Genomic DNA, 25,506 nt, shown 5'->3' on the forward strand with positions numbered 1-25,506 from the left:
TCTCTCTCTCTCCCCTCTCTCTCTCACTCCACCATTTCACTCACTCACTCACTCGCTCACTCACTCACTCACTCCCCCTCCCGTCCTTGTTCTTTTTATCTCCTCCCCTCCCTCCCCCTTCAATCCCTCTTTCATTCCATGCAATCATCTGTTCTCTCTCTCTCTCTCTTTCTCTCTCTGCTTCCTCTATTACGCCCCCATTTTGTCCTCTGCCATTTCCCTCTCTCTTCTCCCTCTCTCTCCCTCTCTTTCCTCCATGTTCTCTCTATCTCGTTGTTTACCGCACTTCTCCATGACATTTATGATGCAAACTTTATTTAAAAAAAAAACACACAAAAAAAAACACCCCAAACCTGTGAGGGGGGTTCAGGGAGTTTTATTTCTACCGTGAACACAAAGCTTCCTCACCAATCACTGCATATTTGCTCCTTATTAAACCCGTCCATCTACGGTGCCATTTACTGGACTTGTGTTATTCGCATTAACCCAAATGTAATCGCCTGCCTCCAGGAACAATCGGACCTGAAGCTGAGGGTTTATCCCCCCCTGCACGGTGGTTTGCTTGCATTCAACAAGTGGCTAACAAGCCGGGCTACAAAACAACCCGCAAATGACAGTCATCATCCTCAGGGGAATGTAAACTAGACAAACCAGGTGCTGCCTCACCTCGCAGGTTCACAGACCGGATGGCCTCGTGACTCCCTTCTGCACAGCTGGAACCGTTGATAGTTTGTTGAGATTTTACTGCCATAAGTGTTGCTGTTTTGTCCTGAGTAGGGGTTTGAAATTTGTGCAAGAAGCTATTTGAGCCAATCTCTGGATTTTGGATGTAAAAGTAAAAGTTCCTTCTCTCCGTAAACAAACCCTCCATTCCTTTTTCTGCTGAGCGATGGCAACAGCGGCCTCGGTGGTCACAAATGGTAATTAAAGGGTTGTTGGTGCATTAAATTCTGCAAGCGGTGAAGGACACAAGAACACAACTTCTTAACTGCTTATGCACCAAACACTAAATCATCATCATCAGCTGAATAGAACTTTGGATTCTTTATTCTTCATTTGGATCCCCATTAGCTTCCACAAGGTGCTTGCTAGTCTTTCCTGGGGTCCATTCACAAAACAACATTAAAAATACATCAGTTTAAAATTACAGAATATCAGTGAGACAACATAATCTAATATCAGCCCAAAGTTAAGACAAGAGGATATTGGTATAGATATAGATTAGATTAGTTTGTTTTGTGTTATACCAGCATCCTTACTTTTGAAAATGTAATCAAAACGCAGTGAAGGAAAAATGTAATTCCACACCAAACTGCCACTGCAGCACAGTTTACCATCATATAGTAGAAACCAGCTTTAAAGTGAATGTTACCAGCCGAGTAAAGCAGATGCTGTTCAAGCTTTCTAGCTGGTTGGGGCTTGGCTAATGATCAAAAACTAGCAAATTGACAACTTAAGTCAAACATCAAGCAAAACGTAGAAAACGTGAATATTACTGTCCAGCAGAAAGACGACCAGCCTGCTGTCTAATGTGCAGCTTTAGTTTTATGCAGCTTTAGCTTTCCAACAACTAAAGAAACAGTCCGACGTTCAATCTAGTCTGGCCTCTTGCTCGATCTGTTAAACCTCCTCTGTCGATGTCCTCTTTAGTGTCTTTGCCTCGGCCATGATGTTCGCTCTGACAATTCTGAACTCGCCTCTTCTTGTAGCTAGTTGAAGACCCATAGTTGTTGATGGTTAAAGTATTGCGCACTTTTTCACAGGAGATTGTACCTGATCAACCAACATTTCACAGTGCAAGAACAAGTGTTGGTGGCCTGAGTGGGAAGAAAACGGGTCACTGTGTCATTAAAAGGAATTCAAAGTTGATAGGTTAATCTAATAATATTGTTTATAATGTTCATTTAAATCTTCAGAACAAAACCCACGTTAGGCAGTATTAGGTTTTTTTTGGACTAAAAGTTCAAAAATGTACAAAATGTCCTTTAATTCTTCAGGTGCATTTCAACAAGTACCATCCAAATCTCAGCTTTAAAGTCTGTCACAGGATGTCAGGTGCAAGCAAAAGATTATTGTTTTGAGAAAACCAGCTTTGTGATTGACAGTTTAAATCTATGTACTTCTTTTTTTTCTTTCTCTAACAATAGGCTATCAGCTCTGCGTTCATAAATGAAGCCTGTTGGACAGTGATCTAGCAGAATCTCTTGTTATTATGTTAACTGAATATATCATTTAAAGGAAATGTTTGAAATTAGAACAAGTGTTGAAATATTGATTCAAATCAGAAACTGAATAAAGAATAAGCATAAAAGTACAAATCAGAGCCTTCGTTGGCTGCTGACTTGTTGTGTTTGGTAGATTTTAATACAATACTTATAGTTACTGAGAAAGAGAGGAAAAAAGCAAAGCTGAGGTTTAGTACCCACTCCTGCTTCATGCCTTTGCTGACTAAGATTCTGTTTACCAATCAGGACTCAGTCATTTTCAGTGTAGATTGATTGATTTTTTGTTTTGTTTGTTTGTTTCTTTTGCACTTTAAAATGCCAGAAAAGGTTTAAAACTGCTTCCCACACTTTCCCTATTGCATTCGGAGTGGGAATAAAGTAGGAGCTGTTCTCCCTATTACAAGTCAGAGTAGCTGATATTTTAAGATATCTAAAAATGCTTCCCACACTTCCCCTGAGTCCAAGGTCATGTCTTCTAATGTCTCGTCATGTCCAATCTAAAATGAATTTACAATAACATAAAAAGAAATCCTCACACTTAAGAAGCTTCATTTTTCTGTTCACTGTTTATGGACTGAATTGATTAATTGATTCTTTTATCATTATCACGAACACATTTGCCCAAATATTAGTATGCATCATGTACAACTCGTTTATGGAGTTTACAGAAGGAATGCTGGACCAACGTCTCTACCAGCAGTGACAGCTTTGGGCAAATTACCCTTGAGTGGCTCTGTGACAGCCTCTGTAGGTCAAAGGCAGCCGGCTCTGTCCGGGCCATGTCCGTCCCACCTCAGCATCTTTTATCGGGAGATATCCACATCAAGTCTGGATGCTGCTGAGACGGACTGCAGTTTACACCTGGCATCAGGATGCATCTCAAGAAGCTACATTTAGTCAGATTTAATCTCTCGCTGCCATTTGATTTTATCTTCAGGAAACTGTTACTAAAAAAAATCAATTTGTTCTTTACCATGTACCTAGAAATGCCCCGGCAGACGCAGACTTTAAAGTTTTTTTTCTTTTCGTATCTGCTAGTCTGCATGTGTTTGGGAGGCTTCTTGTGTTGCATCCGTGTAGTACAAAGTTTATTGAGCGACTCGGTTTGTCTTTTGTGGGGGGAAATCTGGCCCTTGAGTGAGGCATGTGACATTTAAATGGTTGGATTGTGAACAGCACCCAGGTGAGCAGGAGTTTTAGTCGCTGAAATATTAGCCACACCTTGTCACATCATGTAATTGAAATCATTTATTTCGTTTCCTGTATCTCTGTGATGCTCTCAGTTTAAAGAAAATAAGAACTTGAGGGAACTCTAAACCCGAAGCTAAATAATTTAAAACAACTGGCAATTTTAATTGAGCGTTTAAGGGTGAAACATGAAAAGGAAGCTCTGGAGACCAGAATGGACTCGCATGCCTTCATCCATAATACTGTGAAATCAAGCAAAATGTTGCTTACTGAAAATCATTTGTGTAGGCATTTTGGGTTGCGTTACGGTTGACTGGGTTGTGATTGACAGGACGTGGGTTGTATCATGACCACAGAGGAGGTGAAGTGTTTGTAGAAAGTTTTGTTGTGTACATGAAAACATTTAAATCAGTGAGAGTAAAGGCAATCGCTCGTTGAAAATCAAGAAAGAGTTGTGTTAAAATATAACTCTAATATTTTTAAAGAAATGCAATAATCATTAATGTATTGTTGGAAAATAGCAATTTTATGACTAACTCATGAATAATGACAACTAAATCTATAATACTCTATAGCGTAGTGTGCACATGGCCACAAGTGATGTAAATACATATTTATGATGATACACAATTTTAACTGTGCAGCACAAGTCGTAAAAGATTTAAAAAATGCTAAAAGTGTTGCCTACTTTCTATCCAATACCTAAGAATCTGCAAAAGTTTGTGACCAAAACCAAGAGATACTCAGTTTGCTGTTGCAGAAGATTAAAAACTAAGAAGCACTTTACATGTGTTGCAAATTTAAATTCTGTCAAATCAGTTAAATAATTAACAGTTTTAGCTCCAATCAACCAAATCTAAATAATGCTTTGTAGTGTGCAGATCAGTTCTATATTTATTATCCTAATCCTTTAAGATGCCCATATAACATTCTCAGGCTTTACTTTATATTCCTACATTGTGCATAATTGTAAACTTCAAGTAGAGCTTTCTCTCCCACCATCCTTTAGATGGAGCATCGCAATTAAAACTGTGGAGAAACCAGTCGTGTCTGTAGTTGAGCTTTGTGACAGTGGAGGATGAATGATTGATCTTGAGGGAAGATTTATGGAAATGAAAGTTGCGTGGTTAATGTTGCGTTCATAGAGTACGCTGTGAAGGAAAAGCACCTACAACATGCGCCGCTTTGACTCGCACTCATTAATAATGCACGCCAGTTTTGCCACAGTTCTAGTCAACTGTTGGTTCGTTTTTTTTGGCGACTCACGTGGTGTTGTTAGTATCCCTGCAAGAAAATTTCTGTTTGTTTATTTTGGAGCTGAAAAAAGATTTGTTGATTGACAGGATCTGCAACAGCTATGATAATGAAGTATCTGTTACTTTAATTTTTTTTTTTTCCAAGCAAAAATCACAACAAAAATCAGTGGATTTAAAAAGTGATTTTAAAGATGTGACTTTGGGCTTCGAACAAACAGTTAATCAATGAAATAACAGATTATTTGCACACATGCAGGAATCCAAATGTTTGCTGCAAAATGTAAACTAGCCAACGCGTTTAGAGAGTCTTCTAGTCCATTTTCTCATTTCCCTCCGTAATTTCGCTCCAGCTTTTGTGTCGCCTCGGTTTCATCACCGGCAGGATATGCATGACCTTTGTGGACTCCGAGGCCACCTTTAGCGCCGTCTCACGGCTCCGCGGCTATCTGATCTCGCCACGCATCCCTAATTCCGCCCGCTCGCGCGATGACGCCAAAATGAGATGAAAGTTCTTCGCACTCGAACCTCCATGTTTCCTGAGCTGTCAATCAGCAGTTTAATTTGCATGATTGAGGCAGGAGGAGAGGGATCCACGGGCCCGTTTGATGCATCATTAGGAGCAGAATAATACCTTTGTTCTCTCCTTTAACTCTCGTTTTGTCTTCCTTTCATCCGTCATCCATTTCTTCTCGTTCTTTTACCGCATTCTGCTCCCATCCCCCCCTTGTCTCTCTCTCTCTCTCTCTTTCTGTCTCTCCCCTCCTCCCCTCCACTCTCTTTTCCTTGAGTATTCTTTCCATCCACTCTCTCCTCCCCCCTCTCTCTCTCTCTCTCCTCCATTTGCTCATCTCCTTGTCAGTCACCTTCCATCTCTTTCACTCTCCCTGTCTTCCTCTTCTCTCTCTCTCTCCTGTCACACACTTGCATACGAGTCTGTGCACGAAACAATCTTCCAACACTTTTCCCTACTCATAAAACCCTCACTTGATAAATGAGAGAGTGAAAAGATACAGAGAGGAGACGCGCAGAGAAAGAGATGCATAGATGAAACAGGAAAAAAAAGGGACTCAGCAGTAGATAAAGGAAGAGAGACAGACAGGGATAGGCAGAAACAAAGACGAGGAATGACAGACAGAGACGGAAGAAAGGAGGGTGAGTGAGGCGGGAGGCAGCCTGCTGGATCCATAATTTCAGACTGATGTGATGTTGGTTTTATTTTTGTTGTTGTTGTTCTTGTTGCTGTATGTGTGTGTGCGCGTCTTTTGACTTTGAGGTGACTTAGCCCATTTATCACCAGACTATCAAGGAGCCTCGTGCATTAGTGATACATGAGCTGATGAGCTGCGTGTTTGTTTTTAAACCTACTGGTGCCCACATGCTCGTTTGTTGGGAGACTGTTTTTGTTTGTTTGTTTGAGTCTGCTGTGTGTGTGTTTGCGCTGGTGTGACCGGAGTCACTACCGAAACTGTGCTGAAGAAGGAGCAGGAGGAGGATGAGGAGGAGGAGGAGGAGGAGGGTAACGTTAGCCCCGCCTCCTCCCCTCCACCCCCCCTCATCCCTCACGTATAAATAGGAGGCGAACATAGCCTATTCTCACTCAACACTTGCACTGAAGAATGAGATCCTTAAAGCACCTGAAACCTCACAGCAGGAGGAGCGTGGTGAGTTCATTGGCTCTCACTCGTAGCATGTTGAAGTGGTCGTCTTATGCTGAGGCGCTGGTGGGTTCGATCCCACTCAGGCTGACAGGCAGGTAGAAGAGCTGCCCTCGGAGATGCTTTGATTCTTTCTAGATTTTCTTTGTTTGTAAAGTTGCCGTCAGTGGATTTCTTATTTCTCCCAAATATTAGTCTGTGCCATCATTACCCCCCTCCTCCTCCTCTCCATTTGAGCTTTTTGTCTCCAACTCTTCTTCGTTGCTCCTTCTCGCTTGTCTGTTTCACTAAACAATTTTTTTTTTCTCTTTTATATCTTTCATTCTGTCTGGATTTCATTTTGGCATTTTCTTTTCTCCTTCTGTCTCCTGGTTGCTCACTGCCTCTCCCTCCTCTCTCTCTCTATCTCTCTCCCTCCCCCCTCCTCCCTCCTTCCCTCTCTGTCTCTACATATCTTTCTTTCTGTTTCTTCCTCTTGGTCTCTTTTGCCTGCTGCCTCACACTCACCCTCTCACTCTTTCATTCAGCCCTCCCCTCCTCTCCTCTCCTCTCCTCTCCTCCCCCCTCCTCACCTCCCTCTCCAGTGTCTTTCTCTCTCAGCCTTCCTCCTTCCCTCCTGCCCACCCCCCTCTTCTCCTTATCTCTCCTTCACTCTCTACCTTTCATTTTCTCTTTTTTTCCCTCTCCCCCTCCCCTCCACTACACTGCTCTAAGCTCTCTCTCTCTCTCTCTCTCTCTCTCTCTCTCTCTCCCTGTATGTCTGCTTTTTCCTCTACTCCCCCCCTCTTGTTCTCTCTCTCCTCTGTTTTTGTCTCCTCTCTTGCTTTTCCATCCTCTTTTTTCATTTCTTAATCTTGCTCAGTTTTCTTCTTTCTCTTTTCCCCCCTTCCTGCACTTATTTGTGTGGAGATCAGTAGGCCATCTAATCCCCCACAACACACACACACACACACACACACAAGCCATACATGGTTAGTACGCTGGATTAGGATGCTGTCTTTCATAGTTCCTGTGTCTCAGTCACCATATCTAAAGGTTTTGCGTTTGGATGGTCTTCATTCAGGTTGACTACTCGTACTAGAGGGGCTGACTCAGGAGTAGGTCCGTCTCTGTGGGAGGAAATGTCTGTTTTTGCGCATCCTTCCTCGTGATGCAATAAATGGCTTGTTAAAATCAAACCTTTCTCTCTCCTGACAACCCGCTCGAATGAAAGCACTGATCAGGTGACGATCCTCGACGCCTTTTCCTCCTTATCTGCTGACTTTTGATGAAGGGCGAGTTCTCATTGGAGGCGTGTTGTGCTTGCCAAATTACAATCACAACTTTGTTGACTTTGTTCTGACTATAGATGATATTGGCTGTTTTCACAACTTACCGCATGTTCTCAACTGTTCACTAGTCAAACTGGGGAAACTGGCCAAAACAATAAAGCAGACCCTTATGTACATTTTTCAAACAAGTCAGAACAAACTGTTCTTGCCGATTGGAGCTCAGATATATACTTGCTAATTGCCTCTTAGATGTGCTGATGTCTTGACTGTCTGTGTCTCTTTCTGCTCCAGGAGGAGGCGAGCCGGCGCCTGGGTAGATGTGAGCCCAAGGTAATGGCCAGGCTGGTGGACATAGGCACACAGACAGATCCGGTAGTCGTGCTGTCCTTGGCCCAGGCCGCCGTGCTAGGTCTCATCTCCCAGAATGAAGTGTTTGGAGCTACCATTGCACCCAACGGCTTCTACACCGGTGAACCCAAAGAGTCCCCTGCACCCCCAGTAGACGGAGTCGACTACGAGTACGCAGATCAGCTTATCGGAGCCAACGGAGATTACCTCGGAGACAACTTGGGAGAAGACGGTCAGATGCAACCCAGCTGCAGTCAGAGGAGGTGGCAGCAGGGGCCGCCTCAACATCCGGACCAGAAAATGGTCGGCCCCGATCGTCACGGCCTCCAAGGCGGTGACGTTGCCTCCTCCCATGTGAAAGGGGAAGGGGTGAACTCTGCAATGTCCTCCTGTGTCCACATGCTGAACAATTTGGCTCCCCGAGGGGGTTTAGTTCAAGTAGATCCGGCCACCTTGAGAGGCACCAACAAGAACTGTTCAGAGTGTGAACGGGAAGCAACTAACCAACAACAACCCAACACACACGTCCACCCTCCTCCCTCCCAGGTGGCCCATAGAGGAGCAGAGCAGGCCCACAGAGGACTGCAGGCCCAGCAGCGCCCTATGGGGGCCCACGGTCGAGGCGGTAGAGAGGATGAGGAAGAGGTGGAACACCAGGGAAACGCCATGATGAAGCCCACACAGCAGGAGGAAGCCATCAGCAGCTACTTCCAGACCAGTGAAGTGGGCAGCTACGATTCTACAGAAATGGGAATGGGTGGTGAGTACGAAGACAGCAGCCAGAGCATGATGTGGACGGACGGGAGTGGAGGAGGGCAGCACCAGCAGCCTCCGCACCCCCAGCCACCCCGTCGACACGGCGGCCGCAGAGTAGACCGACTAGACATCAACATCCAGATTGATGAATCCTACTGCGTGGATGTGGGAGACGGTCTGAAACGCTGGAAGTGCCGCATGTGTGACAAATCATACACATCCAAGTACAACCTGGTCACACACATCCTGGGCCACAACGGCATCAAACCACACGCCTGTCCACATTGCGGGAAGCTCTTCAAGCAGCCCAGCCATCTCCAAACCCATCTGCTAACCCACCAAGGTACGCGGCCCCACAAGTGCACCGTCTGTAAGAAGGGCTTCACCCAGACCAGCCACCTGAAGCGACACATGCTCCAACACACTGACGTCAAGCCCTACAGCTGCCGCTTCTGCCGCCGCGGCTTCGCCTATCCCAGCGAACTGCGAGCGCACGAGGTGAAGCACGAGCGAGGTCGCTGCCACGTCTGCTCGCAGTGCGGCATGGAGTTCCCCACCTATGCCCACCTCAAACGCCACCAGACCAGCCATCAGGGCCCCCACACCTTCCAGTGCACCGAGTGCAACAAGTCTTTTGCGTATCGTAGCCAGCTCCAGAACCACCTCCTGAAGCATCAGAGCCCGAGGCCTTACACCTGCTCCCAGTGCGGCCTGGAGTTTGTGCAGCTCCACCACCTCCGTCAGCACTCGCTCACTCATAAGGTAATGACACCAGCCATAGTTAACAAACACACTGTAAATGTTGAGTTTTTTTCTGTGGTCATGTGAAAGATAGTCATAATGGTGAGCAAGCAGACACACAAAAAAAGAGGCACAGTCGGATAACCCAAGGGAAGCCACTCCTCTGTTGTCCCAAGTCCTCACCTCTGTTGATCTTCTGTCCTTTACTCACAGAGATCTGGGTGAAGTAGGCAGGTAAGAGCACTTAGCCTGGCAGGCATCCATCCTCTGTCCCCTGTCCTTTTGTGTCTTTTGTCAGATTTATGTTGTGACAAAAGTGGGTTTGAGGTCAGAGTAGCAGCAAAGTGTTGCATTCTAATACAGACAGATTAGCATCCAGACGGAGTATGATTACAGTAAAATTAAAAAATAGAAACCACAGTAACACACTGGGGACAGATTTTGCTTTAGTTTTTTTTATGTCAAGATAAGGAAAAGTGATTTTTACTATTTGTTACTCTGAGTTCAGTTAATCACCATTTAATAGTGCAGGTTCCAGGTTGTGTCCTGAGGCTGTCATGAAGAAAGCCAAGTTTCTAGTTTTGAAAAAGGTTTGTTCATCCTAACAAACCAAGAGTGAGCTGTTTGGAATTCTACAAATAGTCTTAAACTTCCTGTAAAAAATGTTTTAATTTCCCTTTTTTTTTTTTTAAAAGATAATTATCCTGCACAAATGCCTTTGACCTATTCATTGCTTCATCTGCATTTAGAGACTTAAAACAGCCAAAAAAGCAAAATGAGAAGCAGAATAGATTTTTTTTTCCTCTTGCATTTTCACACAAGATTTCAATCTGCACATCCACAACACCCAGCGTCCCCGTGTACTCCTCATTACAGTCCTCGTTTGAATGAAATGTCTGTAATTGCTCAGTGCCCCCTGCCTGCTCTGCACACATTCACGCAGGTATGGACGAGAAAGACGAGGATGCTCAGGGATCACAAATCACAATTCACTTAATAGAAGCACTGCACTGTCTTTACCTGTACTACTGATGATTCTTTGTCATTAGAAATTGATTCACCTTTAGGATGAGACGTTTTTTTGTTTCAGATGGACAAATGGATGGAGACAGACTAGAAATCCCACACAGGGACAAATTAAATTGCTGTATTGCGAAGGATTTACTTAAATGTTATTTCTATCGGGGGAGCAGAAATCCAAAGCCACGCTCATCATCGAGCTGGGAGAGATGAGAGCAGCCAGTATTCTCAGTGGAGAGAATGTTCTCTTTTGTGGCTTGTACTTGAGCCTGCTGCCTGTTCATTGCTCCCCCTGGTGGACGTTGGCACCGCAACCCGTTTGTTGTGCAGACGGTGGGTGGACGGACAGTCTGCCAGATTTGTCTGCTCGTACAAACACTGTCTCTCGACCCACTAGTGACCTGAAATACATATTTGTTCCTCTCAATAACACAGAATCCACTCATTCAGTCTCACTTTTTGTGTGCTGACACTGACCGCAGAGTGGAGTGTATGAGGCAGCGGCGCATTCATTTCAACAAGCCTCAAGGCCTTAGATGTTGTTAGATGTCTGCTCTTGAGACCTGCCTCTCAGTGTTTTTACATTTCCTGCGAGGTTGAGACTATTACAGGCTCAGAATAAAGATGGATAGAAATGACTTTTTTTTTTTCTGTGCTGTAATGATGTCTTTTGATGCACCTAAAATGGCTGCCATAGATTTTGATTTGGTCAAAGAAATGAGCAACATTTCACAGGCAGGATGTGAAAACTGTGATTACCTGGGCATTGTGTGTGCAACTAAAAAGTTACTCTTTTGGGGTAAAGTTTCCAACCTGTTCTCTGGCCTGAGTGTTGCAGGAAAGTTGTACCTTTCCTGTTGTGTAGGTAAAATTATACATTAGGTTACAGTCAGTGTTTTCATAGTTGGTTCCCCAGCTGTACTCGTTCTGTGAGGAAATAATCTTGTTACTGTGATGATCTGAAGGATGTAAAGGGTCCATGGATTCAGTGGCGTACACTGGAGGCCTCAGCTTGTGCCACATTTTTATAAATCTGAATTGAAAGTATACCGAAGTCATTGTGAACACCTCTCATTTGCAATATACTCACAAATGCACAGAAAACTATCGCTGGGTTACTTTGATGTAGAGAAAGACTTTAAAAAGTTTTGGATTAATGAGTAGCGTGTTTTTTCTATTTGTCTGAGGATTTCTAGACGCAATGTGCAAGTCACACAGAATGTAAAACTACATTTATCATGTGCTGAGATTTGATTCACTCGAAGTGTGATTTTTACACCTAACGGCAGCAAAGGGGAGTTCAAGCAACGTCATCGTCTCCATGAGTTGTGTGCTCCTGCTGCAGCAGCTCAAAATGTTGGCTGTGTGCGGACAAACAGGCCAAACGAGGGGTCATACTGCAACAACCTACACAATGTTTTTGCGAAACACTGATCTGACCTGTCGCTCTCACCTCACAGGATTTTTTTCAGTATGTTCCCTCCGCATCCCTTCTTCAGCTCTTTCGCACCGCCCTGGCTTTTTGTAACGAATTGCAGCAGCCATTGTTTTAAATGACTGACTGATCCCGCCGTTTGCACTCCGCAGGGGATGAAGGGCCACAAGTGTGACGTGTGTTCCCGAGAGTTCACCCTGTCGGCCAACCTGAAGAGGCACATGCTCATCCACAACAGCGTCAGACCCTTCCAGTGTCACGTCTGCTTCAAGAGCTTCATCCAGAAACAAACTCTCAAGACCCACATGATCGTCCACCTGCCTGTGAAACCCTTCAAATGCAAGGTGGGGATTTGAACTCCTGAGTGACGCTAGCGAGTGAAAGACTTTCTAATTAACTGGTGTGAAATGAGGAATGAAGACAAGAAAACGCTACGAGGAAGCGGTTCATGAAGGTTTTATAAATTGATTACCGTGAAACTTTGCGAGAATGAAATGCAAAGTAAATCCCAGACATGAGAGGCAACAGTTGTCAGACAGCATGTTTTCATCAGTACCTATCGTTGACTAGTAACTTCCTGAATGTATTTAATTTCTGTTTATGTCTGTGCTCCTATGTGTCACCATTCTGAATTATTTTGGGTTTTTTTTTCCAGGTATGTGGCAAGTCTTTCAACAGAATGTACAACCTGCTGGGCCACATGCACCTCCATGCTGGCAGTAAGCCCTTCAAGTGTCCTTACTGCACCAGCAAGTTCAACCTGAAGGGAAACCTCAGCAGGCACATGAAGGTCAAGCATGGAATGGACGTCTCACCAGAGGGACAAGGTGAGACCCGCTGTTTTTTCTTTAATTAAATCTTCGTTTAACAGGCAAAGGATGCACGAGCAACATCTGACCCTTAGATTCTCATTAATTAATTTGCACATTTCTCAGACGGTCTCATTGTAAATTTAATTTTGACAATAAAGCAGAAAGATCAGTTTAAACTCAGAAATATTAACAGTGTCAGCATACATAGTCTGAGCAGACTTATATTTTTATATACGGGCAATAATCAGGCCAAAGGCTCCGTTTTTGCTGCGTAAATACAATGTAAGCTTTTCTACTTGCTTGTTTTTGCTTATCACATCCTCAGGACAAATTGAATTTATTGATGCAGTATGTTCTGACTACAACATTAAGTCGTGCAGAAACGTTCCTGAAAAGCTACTTTCTCAGTCAGCCTCTTACTATGTGCAACGTGAGTCCACGTGAACATACAACTGTGTGCCCAAGTCACGATAATCTCGCTGGGTCAAAGTGGACAGTTAGATAAGTGAATTTTATGTTTGCTTACGTTACCAGGGTCAATCAAATCTGATCAAATCAGAGTTCTAATGATGCAAACGAGTTGTGACCAACAGCAGAGGCCAACGGCGTTGTGTTTTTGGGTATTCTGTCTGTCTGTTTGTCTCATCCTTGTAAAACCTAATGTCCCTTCACCACCTGGAGAGAATTTCACTGCAACTGGCACGAACGTCCACTCGGACTCCAGGATAAGCAGATTGGATTATGATGGTCAAAGATTGCTGTGACCTCACGCAGCACGTTTTTTTGTCCATACTTCACAAAATGTCTACTAGGTTATAATAATGAAGTTAACTCTTATATCTAAAAGGTCAAAGATCAAGCCTAAACTTATATGTATAAGCTGTAACTTCACTGAGTGGTGGAGTTATACAGCCACAAGGAAATAATTCTAAGTGTTAAAATTGTATAAGGACATTCTTAGGACCGACCAAATTCTCAGGAGCTTTAGACTGAAAATATAAATAGATCTATATCATGTCAATGATTTTTCTTTTTTGTATTTCCCAGAAGTTCTTCCAGAAATGGAAAGCCAGGGGGAGTATGAAGGACAGAACTTCAGCTTTACATCGCCAGATAATATGGACAATGGTGGCTCGCAAAACCTCACTAAGCTCACCACCGCAAACATGGAGGACATGGAGGAGTATTACAATTTTGGGAAGGATACAAGCAGCTACACTACACCTTGAGTAGTGATGGACCAGAGAACATGTTTTTTCTTTTTTTCTTTTTCTTTTTTTTTTTAAAGGCAGAAGGAAATTACAGAGTTGTTGTCAAGGCTTTGGGAGACTCTGGGAAAGGGGTTTTCTTTCAGTTTTGGCCTCCTTCCAGAAGAGCCAGACCTGACGGACTATGAAGGGAGGCCAGGAAGGAGAAGCACTTCAAAGGAGACGTTTCAACTCTGTTGCTTATAACAGAGACACTGAAACTGTTGACGCGGTCTGGAGCTCCTTTTTTGGGATTACTATGCTTACCGACTCAAAGACTCTCACTGGCGGACAGTCAAATCTGTATGTTGTGTGTATGTATCAGTTATTTGAGAAAAAAAAAAAAAAAGGAGAAAAAAAAGAAGAAAAAAGTTGCAGTTGCAGAGCCATCGGTTACATTTGATGTGATAGAAATTTGTTTACCATTTTGCCATTTTTGTCATTCACAACCAATGTATGCCCTTATATTTTTGACTGAAAGTGCCAGCTAGAAACATTTTGCAACTAAGCTTCCACCGTGTCAGCTATTTACTCACTGTATATCGAAGTTTTGATACATAGTCACAACATATTCATAGGTTTGAATGCTCTTACTTAACAGTTCCTACTTGTAGTTGCCCTTTCCTGCCCGGCCCTCAGTTTAAACTTCAGACTGGTCCATCTTTCAATGCGTTTGTGCTTTTTGCACAGGACATTGTAGCCTTTTTCTTATGAGGGCAATTACTACCAAAGTTGCTACTGTCCCATGTCGGCTAAAACCAGAAAATAAAACCGCTGGCATGTAAAGCCCTCTGACTGTACAAATGATTCTGCAACATGCAGTGTGTTTACCCACCGTTTTTTGTTTCACATGGTTTAGCTTTACATTAATAATCTATCCCGTGTAGTGAATATACTGCTCTAGTTTTTGAATTACTGAGTGAACAATACAAAGCACTTTTTCATTGAAACTTGTCATTTTCCGGTGAAGGCTGTCTTCAGTAAGAGTGAACTCATTTGCCTCAAGGAGAAGAGCTGGGGGAAATAAGATTGTATAATCTTCCAACCTCCCCCCCATAATGGCAATATTACTAAACACAAACTGGTATGCTTTCTCAGTAGGTTTTTTTGTAAACTGCAATTTCCTTGATAGGGATATTTCACAGTTGTCAGTTCAGATACGAGTTGAAGAATGAGCCGTTTGTATGGAGAATCAGCAGTTTGGGTTTTGTTTGTTGTTTGTAGTTTCCGCAATCTTAAATCCAGGACTGGGTTCACTTCACTTTGAATTCAATTTATTCAGAAACTCCCTCAAGGGAAAAAAAAAAGTGAAAATGATTAGTAAATCCTCTGTCGATTTAAAAGAAGAAAATAAATTATTTGGACGTCCTGCATAGTTAGATTTAAAAAAGATTGAATTGAAAGTGGACTGACACTAGTCCTGCTGCTCAGAAGTTCTTTTTTGGGGAAGACAGTCAGCTCTCCCTGTCCTGCCATGCAGGTCAGCCTTGATATGCACACTAAACCAGAGGAATGGTCTACTAGTTCTTTTTTTGAGATGAGAAATATCAAACTGAGACCTCATGGAAATTGACCATGAATTATTTAATAAAGGTTCTCTAGTTTAAATGATGAAGACTGGTGTTTTAATCTGTCACTGTTTGAGAGGGGTAATCCTCAGAGTCTGCTATTTTTAACCACACCGGTGATATGGCTCTAAGAATGGCGCTGCAGGTCTGCCTGTCCGTCCATCGCTTCGGTTCAGACTGATACATCTCAACTACTGGGTGGATTGTGTTGAAATTGAAATTCATTGTTCCCACACTATTAAGTTCAGCCAGCTTTGGTGATGCATGAACTTTCCCTCTACTGCTGCTATGAGGTTGCTGGATTTTTATTGTAAAATCTTGAGAATTACTGGATGTATGGATACATGTTCATGTTCCCCTCAGGATGAATTTTAGTTACTTTAGTGAACCCTAAACGGTTTGTCAACTGCTTGTCTGTCCAATACTTCAAGGCTGAACACCTGCAGAACTGGCACTACAGCTTCTATTTCAAAGCACCACTACAGTCAAACTTTGTCAGAATGAATCATGGGTCAATATTGTTGTCACTGAATGCTTCAGATGACAGTTTGACTAGCGGTTGAATAAAACTGAAACAAAGCTGTTACATACAGCTAAAGCGGCTGTGGCTCAGCTGGTAGAGCGGGTCAGTCAACCATCGGAAGGTCGGCGGTTCAATTCTGCATCCTGTGTCATGGTTGTTGTGTCCTTGGGCAAGACACTTCACCCACCTTGCCTGGTGTGAATGCATATGAATGGATTGTTTGAGGTGGTGGTCGGAGGGGCTGTAGGTGCAGAATGGCAGTCACGCCTCTGTCAGTCTGCCCCAGGGCAGCTGTGGTTACAATCGTAGGTTACCACCATGGAATGAATGGGTGTGAATGAATAACTGACAGTGTAAAGCGTCTTTGAGTGTCTAGAAAAGCGCTATATAAATCTGATCTATTATGATTGTTATTAAACAGATAAGTGCAAAAACCGAACAAAAATACGTTTTTGGGACATTTCTGAGTCAAAGAAACCAGAGAGCAGGATCTTTTCTCCAAAATAAAATAGATCTTGCTAATTGGTAAATCCATCACTCCTGATTTTACTCCAGATTTTTAAAAAAATGTATTTTCTTCAGTAGTATGATTTTAGTGTGCTGCTGTCAGCTGTGCGGACAAAGATGTGACTTTAGAACCTCAGTCAACTCCCAGTGCAGACCCTCCTTCTGTAAAATGTGCACTTATTGATTGGTCCACTGCTTCACGGATGCGCTGCATTGTGCAGGGATTATACTTTCATAGGAAATCATTTCCCAGGACCAGATTGATCATTTTGCTCAGAGATATGGCTCTTTTAAGGCTGCAGATGATATTAAGTGGGAGGTTCTTTAGCAGTTCCAGGGGAATGTTCTTCCAGGAGGAAATTAAAAAAGGGGGACAAAAAGGTAATCTAAATGCTAATTTCTGGTAATTTTTGATCGAGGCACCTTATTCATTTTCTTTGACTTTTCAGTGACTGGGGGAGAAAGAGCAAGAGACTAGCATATTCTCCGGTCAGTGGTTAGTTATAAAGTTAATGTCTGTCAAGACATCTGAGTGCCCAATGATTGAGAATGAAAAGCAAGCCTAACAAGATATCAAATTAAGTTTTGTTCTGTAGAGTTTGCATGTCTGAATACTCAAGTTGCCTTCAATTGAGCAGTGCCGGACCACCAACGACTCAGTCTACCTGGCAAGGGTGGAATTTTCCACTTCAGCAAACCTCAGTGCTCATATGCATTACAAACAGACTGGAGCAAACACCAGTAATTATCTGCAGCTGCAATTTAGCCAAGAATCAGTTTCAGGCAGGAACAGCAAAAGGTTTAAGCCACGGTATCTTTTCAAACTACAATGAAGAACAGCAGACAGCACAATGCAGTACAGGGCTGGCTGACTGTGACCATGTCGACATCTACTGGTGATGCAGTGTAGTTGCCACCACAACTCAAAGCCTTGCCAAAACTCCCATCAGCTTTAGCCCCCTGCTGGTGCAAACACTACTCAACTGTCACGCACTGGAGGGCGCATATGATGGCTCCTAAATGAGCATACAGCACTGCATGAATGCACTGCTGGACAGGACCTCATATGAGCAAGTGCATGAAATTAAAATGTGAAATGGAATTGCTCGCGGCCGGCTTTTACTGATTCTGAGTTCGAACATCTGGATTTGCCATTTGGCTGGAGCCCCTGTGAGGTAACCATTTTAGTCCACCCTCCTCCACCCACATGAATCTAACCACACCTCCGAATCATTCGGTACAGTCTGTGCTGATAAGTGTGTTTTCTGCCCCAACATTCAGGAGAGCAGCACTGAACTACCAGCCAAGCAGAAAAAGGCAACTCCACACACAGAGTGATTGGCAATCGCTATTTCTTTTTTATATTCATGCTGACAGTGCAAAACACAACATGATTGTCCTAATTTGTACATACTGTTCCCTGAAAACACCCTTTAATTTAAAATGTAGGCCTGAAAATTATCTACTATTGCCATAATACTGTAAGTTAACATTAGCATTTCTATCAATTCATAGAGTGCAATCATACAATTTGTGCAATACAAAAATGGCAACAGGAAAGGCAGAGGAACACGAGTTCAGGAATGTGAGTGAGTCAGACAAAAAAAATGGCACGAAAAACAGCCAACTTGCTTCTTTCAAAAATAGATACAAAGGTTCATACAAACAAAGGCTAAAAACAGGTTAAAAATCAACAAACACTGTTTGTCTCTCTTCATTGGCAAGTGTGTCTCCTGATTGTTCATTTGCCCAGAGCTTTGTCCAGGTTAGTCTTGATGGCATCCAGGAAGTCTGACGTGTTGACATAATGTTCATTCAGCTTGCAGCTGCAGGATCACAGTGCAGGGGTTAGATTTGCAATAAATTAGAGAGTATGTGCTTTTGTGAACACTTCACTACCCTACAATATATTTAATCATATAATAATAATCATCATTATTCATAGAGCTTTACTTCACAATGCTGCAAAATAACACAGCACACACTCTGAATAACTGAGGGATCTGAAAATGCGCACTCACTTGGCCAAGCCATGGATGCAGCCTGCAAGGTCCTTGGTCATCACACCACTTTCCACTGTTTCCACACAGACTTTTTCTAAAGTCTGAGAGAACCTGGAGAACAAAAAAAAATAGCAGTGGGACAGAAATTCCAATAATGTAAAATTACATTCACATATATCACATTAGTAAATGACACTAATAGGATGACATACTTTATTAAATCAGGGTTCCCGTCCAGCTTGCCTCTGTGTTCTAATCCCCTGGTCCAAGCAAAGATACTGGCGATGGGGTTGGTACTGGTTGGTTTCCCCTACAAGGCAATGACACATAATGTTGGCTATAGAAAATGCTACAGGTGGGAACTGCTTCAGTGGTCAAAGGTTTGTACTGGTTTGAGAGATTAACAAAAATAACAGTTTAGCTTGAAAAACCATTTCACTATATCTAGGATTTACCAGATTTATGTTTTTAAGTCAAGGCTTAGACTCACGCTAACCTAAAACCTAACTAAAAATCCAAGCCCTGCACGAGTCCACTGAAAAACTGTATTTGGGGAACATGTCAGTCACTTGCCAAAATCAAAATTAAACTGGTTTCCTTACTCTCTGGTGTTCGCGGTAGTGCCTGGTGACGGTGCCATGGGCAGCCTCGGCTTCAATAGTCTTACCATCAGGACACACCAGTACCGATGTCATGAGACCCAGAGAGCCAAAACCTGGATGCAACAAACACACAATAAAACATCCCATTAGAGTGTGATCCTGCTACCAAACAAACAGATCATGATATTTGGATCAGGTATAAATAATGTAGCCTTGTGCAATTGTGGCTGTCTGGCCTGCACTTAGCAAACATACTCATTATCTAAAGCCCTTTGTCAGACATGTCATCGGTAACTTTGCTTGCTTCATCAATCTGTTAAAGTGACGGAACTGTGTCATTCAAACATAGGTCACATTTCCATTAATGTTCCTCACGGCCTCATTCAGAAATACCCACCAAAGTGATGGAGAGAGCTACGACACGCACATGATATGAGACAGTATACCAGGTGATGTACGAAACATAATGCAACAACAGACAAAATCAAAACCAACAGCAGCTTATAAAACTATCCAAATATCTAACAGTGTACTTCATTTGGGAATTTGACACTTAAAATTCTGTCCATGTGTTATAATAATCTAACTCCTACTTTACATACACATCCACTATGCAGCACATGATTAAACTGCAGCTTGTAGACTGTGACTCTGTGTGACGGCACACCTGTCTGAGGTGTGGAAAAGTACACAGTGTTATCTGCTGTTAGATTCTGACCGATTCGCTCTCCCTGTCAGGAATGATATACAACTATAACTAATCAATCGTTATTGCTGTTGTTTCGTGACTGAATGCACGGACTGCTCTCACTTTGGTTAACATTCATATGGACCCTGATGCTGCAGGTATTGAATAAACCCAGTGATCCTGTGTGTGACAGCTCACATGTCTGATGTGAAGGAAAGTACACAGTGTGACTTGCTGTTGGATCCTGGCATGGAATTATCGCTTTTTGTGCCAAAGATAATTTAGAATCGGGGGAAAGAAAGCGCATTACATTAATTATTGGTGACTATTAATAACTAAGCATTTAGTGTCGGTTTTTATTGCAGTGAAGTTTTATTTTTATGGACATTTCAGTTGGCAGCTGAATTGATTTGAAATTTTAGGGCAAAGTGTGAGAAAGGTGTGTTGTGATTTTGGCACACAAACTGTGTCTTTTTCTCGATGATATTTTTGGATGAATGTTGATGCTAAATGTAGAAAAAGTCCTCCCTAAATCGCTTCACACAACTTGAAGTACCACTGCTTGTGTGTGCACCCTTCTGTTAATGTATCAGTGCAGTTGAAAGTGAAACAGAAAGGTTCAACGCAGTAAGATGTCTGGTGCAACTTTTCCAGAAAAGTGACCAGGGTATTTATTCAGACATAAAGCCAACACGCTCAGCTGCTGTCAGATGAATGGGGTGGAGTGAAAGAGACACAGCTGTAGTGCACATACCTTGAGCCAGAATGTCTGACTGCACATCTCCATCGTAATTCTTGCAGGCCCAAACAAATCCTCCAGAGGACTTCAAGACCTGAGCCACCATGTCGTCGATGAGCCGGTGCTCATACCAGATCTTCAGCTTGTCAAACTCTGGCTTGTAATTCCTGAAGGGGATCAAATAAACAATTAACACTTAACAGAAACAGTGAAATGTTGTGGCTCGTTAGCTGTTGAATGACCAAACATAGATAAACTACATACAAAGCACAAAAAAAACTGCGATGAGCCCACTGAAGCGTGATTCCCTCATGCCATGTCAAATGCTCATCTGTTGTGTCTTACTTCTCATATATTTCCTCAAAGATGTCTTTGAAGCGGCCATCGTACGCCTTGAGGATGGTGTTCTTGGTGCTCATGTAGAGAGGCCACCTCTTCTGAATAGCATACTGGAAGCAGCTGTGAGCAAATCCATCGATGGACTGTGCAAAGAAAATACAATACTAGTGGTCTCATCACCCAACTTTGAATTTAAAAAAAACAACAAACAAACAAAAAAAACACAATGAATCCCAAAACACACGTTTTTACCAAGTTATCTTTTTTGTCTGACTCTATGTGATTAAATTTTATTCTTACCTCATCAGTGTTGTACATTCCCATTCCACAGCCCCCTGCGGTAAAGTCATACACCTCCCACTCCTTCGACGGGCTTCCATCAGCTGGAGAAAACACCATCTTAAACTTGCCAGGCTGGTTGACAACAAAGTCTGTGGCCCTGTACTGTGAGATCAAACATTAGTGTGTGAGTGTGTTCTTTCATGTTGGATGCATCTTTGGAAACAGAAAACACACATTTGCAGTTTTTTGTTTTTTTTACCTGATCGCCAAAAGCATGTCTGCCAATTGTTATGGCTTGTGTCCAACCGGGAACGAGACGAGGAATGTTTTTACAAAGGATTGGCTCACGGAAAACTGTGCCGCCTAAGATGTTCCTGATGGTTCCATTGGGACTCTTCCACATTTTCTTTAGTTTAAACTCTGGAAGGAAAATATATTTTAAGCTTCTGCTATTTAAAGTAACAAAACAAGACATGTCCTGTTACAAACAGATTAACACACATCCAACTACTAACACTGCTATTGGTTAAAAATTTAGAAAGGCTAGAAACTACTTGAATTTGGTACAAAGTTGGAATAGGACAGAGGTAGCATATCATTACACACAATGAGTCCAACTTACCCTCAACTCTGGCCTCATCAGGGGTGATGGTGGCACATTTGACGGCCACATTGTATTTCCTAGTTGCCAAAGCAGAGTCGATGGTGACCTGGTCATCCGTCTGGTCTCGGTAAGGCAGACCAAGGTCATAATACTTCAGCTCAACATCCACGTTGGATAGGATGAGCTGCACAAGATGTGGATGTATTATTTGTCAAAGGATAACACTGTAGATATATCATTTTGAATACAAACATCCTTCTATTTGCACAAAGTCTACCTACACTTTTGTTTAAACAGAGCAGGTCTAAATCACTGAAAAGTCCCTTAGGCTTTACTACTCTGTTTGATTTACCTTCTCTTTGATGAACTCCCATATGATGCGAGTCATCTCATCTCCGTCCATCTCCACCACCGGCTGGTCCACCTTGATACGTTTTGTTGCATCTGAAACATTTGTAGTTACAGTGTTGTTACTGGGAACGGGAAAAAAATCAGAAAAATTAAAGTGTGCACAAAGACAAGGCTGTTGCTCATTTGTTTATCCCCTTGAGATTCATTCAGCTGGAGTCATTTTCAGTCGTGTTTTCACTGCTTTAGTCTTCTTGCTCCTTGAGTTCATTCTGACCGTCCCTGCAGAGTCCAAGGCTTTCAATTCACATCTTTTCAGGAAAGCTAATCAGGAGGCCTAGAATATCCCTGAAACGACTACATTGAATTTACTTGTCTCACCTGTGACACCTGAAAAAGGACAAGGCGATAACTTACAATATTCCTGTGTTTCATTTTATATTCCTGGCACCGCTTTCAGTGAGAAGGTTAAACAGGTTGGCACTGTGCCAAACAGTGTGACCTTGGGATTATATGACAGCTTTGATAGCATTTATTACCTGTCGAGGCCTTTTTGTACCTGACAACACGTGCAAAGGCAGGCGGGCACCAGCTGCAGCTATACACTCTGTGTGATTGTTACATACAGCATGATATTCAGATCTACAGCAGCCTAAATACATGAGGGCTTTCAGATTCATTAGAATACATTCTATTCTACACGTTTTATTCACTATTAAACATGACAAAGTTGTTTCTTATTATGCCATTTTAAGTTTATGTTAACTTTTGGATGCATTTGTCAGCTAGTAATAAATCAAACTGCTTTGTATTAGTAGGACGATTGTAATTACCAGACTCTTATATCACCTATGGCTGGTAGCCAATCATCGCATTCCTACCTGTTTCCAGTGTCACGTGCTATGTAGCATAACTCACCTCTACCCCACACTGTGTACATTTACACTGACGACAGGTGACCACATTACTGCCGTGGGCCTCTGTAAAAACATCGCACTGTACGTACATTATAAGAAATATTATTGTGGTTTTGCTCGACGGCGGACTTACAGTTCCTCTGCTGCAGTCTGTGGTGGCAGACGGCGGCCGGTGAGACCACTGCGGGATTTTGCGACAGCGCAGCGGCTGCACTTCTCGACACGGTGGTCAGAGCCTTCAGGTAACCCGCCATGTAGCCTCGGGATTGATTACGGCCACGGACTGGACCACTGGGACTGGACCGTCTCTTCTTATGAATGAACGTGAGGCCGGTAAAACCCGGTGACGTGGTGACGACACACGCAGGCGCTCGTGAAGTTTTACCCACGTCAGCTTCACTCTGATTGGTCGACGGCAGCAGTAAGGACCAATACCTGACGCTTTCTTCGACCTACTTCCTGGTTTCGTGTTTTTTGTTAGTAAATAATAAATTCCTGAGCTCAGAAGAGTCCCAAGTCCATTCACTGTTTGTTTGGTTTTTGTTGTTGTTTTCCACACGTTTGATTTAGGTAACATAGCAAAGTATATTGTAGGACTTTAACCTTAGTCAGGTAAATTTGTATTACATATAATATTGTAGGAGTTAACCTTAAATATGTACCTTACTCAGGTAAATTTGCATTAAATATAATATTGTCGGACTTTAGCTTAGTGTGCAAATAAGTCAGGTAAATGTATATTACATAAAATCAACAGTTTCCCTGAGGTTTGCACCGAAGGGATCAATAAAGATTTATTCTTTTATTCTATTCTATTCTATTCTATTCTATTCTATTCTATTCTATTCTAAAGGATTGTGACTTAACCTAAACAAGTAGAAAAGTCAGGTAAATGTGTAATATTGTAGGATTTTAACGCTATTGTGTAAATTAGCCAGGTATATTGTTTTTCTGTAGAAAGCCCTTTGGTTCAACAGTTGTTATCTTAAATGTGCGAAGTAAGTAACAGTGACTCGACTTGATCAAAGCAAGTTTTTCAGTCTGACCATTTCATATTGTAAATCCTGGAATGTGTCAAGCTGAATTACATAGCTGATATTACTATTCAACCCACTAAATAAAAAAATGTAGATCACATCAAATAAATCAATCTCTATGACCCCCACTTTTGTGTGTATAAAATTTTGCATATCTGTCCAAAATAAGTTTAACAGATTACATTGAAAAAACAAATTACATCTTCTTTCTCTAACCTTGTTGAAAAGAACAGATCCATGTTTAGCTTAAATCTGCCAATGCTTCTTTAGCAGGGTAAATTCAATGAGAAAACTTAAATGCTGCTTTTTCCACTGTAATTAACCCATTAAAGAAGAACAGAAGAATGAATGAAGAAGAAGGAGCCTTAATGTAGTTCAAAGGCATTCTGATGCGTCTGTTGATGCACAGCTTATTCAATATCTCCAGTAAAAACAACAACAAAAAAACATAATTAAGTTAAAGAGTTAAAAATGCAACTTGCCATGAGATTATCCATCCATCTATCCATCATCTATACACCACTTAATCCTCACTAGGGTCATGGGGGGCTGGAGTCTATCCCAGCCGACTTAGGGTGAAGGCAGGGGACACCCTGACAGGTCACCAGTCTATCACAGGGCACCCTGAGATTATGATTCTTTAAAATGTGTAGAAAACCTGCGGGAACTGCATCAAAGATATTAGCATATACTTAGGTGTGACTGGAGATCTCTTACAGTAGTATTAGTCTATGGTTGTCACACTGTAAGTGAGTAAAGCTATATCTCCAAACAAAAGTGACAAAATGCTTCACTTTAAAAGCACCACATTAAGAGCAAAACATAAATAAAATCAACATAAACAACAGATGTAGTCAACTGCAATCTGCATATGAGAAATGTATCTGTATAATGAATGTTTTCTTAGCATTGCCAGACATGTTTTGAGGCATATAAACAGTAATAATCCATCCATTATCTATACACCGCTGAATCCTCACTAGGTTCACGGGGGGCTGGAGTCTATCCCAGCTGACTTAGGGTGAAGGCAGGGGACACCCTGGACAGGTCACCAGTCTATCACAGGGCTACACTTAGAGAGAACCCACGCTGCACGGGGAGAACATGCAAAATCCACGCAGAAAGATCCCGGGTGTCCTCACCGGGACGCGAACCGGCGACCTTCTTGCTGTGAGGCAACGATGCTAACCACTGAACCACCTTGCAGCCCCAAATATAAATCAGTTCCATATTTAACTTTTTACAGGCGCAGTCTTTCTCAACTCATTTATGTTGAATATTTCTGCATAAAAAAGCTTTTCTAAACATTACATCACTAGACTGTAGTTTATGTGAAAACCTGTAACTAGCTAACTGAAGGCTAAAGCCAGCTTACCAAGACAATAATGCACTGAT

At 42.4% G+C, this 25,506-nt stretch overlaps 2 protein-coding genes across 2 annotated transcripts; one reads left to right on the top strand and one right to left on the bottom strand.

Moving 5' to 3' along the window:
• The first annotated feature begins 7,889 nt into the window (after positions 1 to 7,889).
• znf710b (zinc finger protein 710b) lies at positions 7,890 to 15,566 on the top strand. Its single transcript, XM_008305026.1, has 4 exons — positions 7,890 to 9,461; positions 12,048 to 12,239; positions 12,551 to 12,722; positions 13,755 to 15,566. Exons 1-4 carry the CDS (start codon positions 7,929 to 7,931, stop codon positions 13,934 to 13,936), a joined length of 2,079 nt encoding a protein of 692 aa, XP_008303248.1. The 5' UTR covers positions 7,890 to 7,928; the 3' UTR covers positions 13,937 to 15,566.
• Positions 15,567 to 17,887: 2,321 nt separating this feature from the next.
• LOC103374874 (isocitrate dehydrogenase [NADP], mitochondrial-like) lies at positions 17,888 to 23,432 on the bottom strand. The gene is made up of 11 exons (XM_008305027.1): positions 23,208 to 23,432; positions 22,162 to 22,253; positions 21,828 to 21,993; positions 21,465 to 21,625; positions 21,224 to 21,367; positions 20,930 to 21,066; positions 20,600 to 20,751; positions 19,158 to 19,270; positions 18,768 to 18,865; positions 18,574 to 18,666; positions 17,888 to 18,378 (listed from the first exon to the last, which is right to left on the bottom strand). The coding sequence occupies exons 1-11, from the start codon at positions 23,326 to 23,328 to the stop codon at positions 18,294 to 18,296; spliced, it is 1,362 nt and encodes a 453-aa protein (XP_008303249.1). The 5' UTR covers positions 23,329 to 23,432; the 3' UTR covers positions 17,888 to 18,293.
• Between the last annotated feature and the right edge of the window lie 2,074 nt (positions 23,433 to 25,506).

This window comes from Stegastes partitus, unplaced genomic scaffold (genome assembly GCF_000690725.1).
Source record: "Stegastes partitus isolate 25-593 unplaced genomic scaffold, Stegastes_partitus-1.0.2 Scaffold2383, whole genome shotgun sequence".
Lineage (NCBI taxonomy): Eukaryota > Metazoa > Chordata > Actinopteri > Pomacentridae > Stegastes > Stegastes partitus.

Coding starts and splice junctions, on each gene's coding strand:
- znf710b (XM_008305026.1), top strand. CDS start 7,929: ATGGCCAGGCTGGTGGACATAGGCACACAGACAGATCCGGTAGTCGTG. Junction 12,240..12,550: donor TGAAACCCTTCAAATGCAAG/GTGGGGATTTGA, acceptor TTTTTTTTCCAG/GTATGTGGCAAGTCTTTCAA. Junction 12,723..13,754: donor CGTCTCACCAGAGGGACAAG/GTGAGACCCGCT, acceptor TGTATTTCCCAG/AAGTTCTTCCAGAAATGGAA.
- LOC103374874 (XM_008305027.1), bottom strand. CDS start 23,328: ATGGCGGGTTACCTGAAGGCTCTGACCACCGTGTCGAGAAGTGCAGCC. Junction 19,271..20,599: donor GTCAGACATTCTGGCTCAAG/GTATGTGCACTA, acceptor TGTTGCATCCAG/GTTTTGGCTCTCTGGGTCTC. Junction 18,379..18,573: donor TGCATCCATGGCTTGGCCAA/GTGAGTGCGCAT, acceptor GTGATCCTGCAG/CTGCAAGCTGAATGAACATT.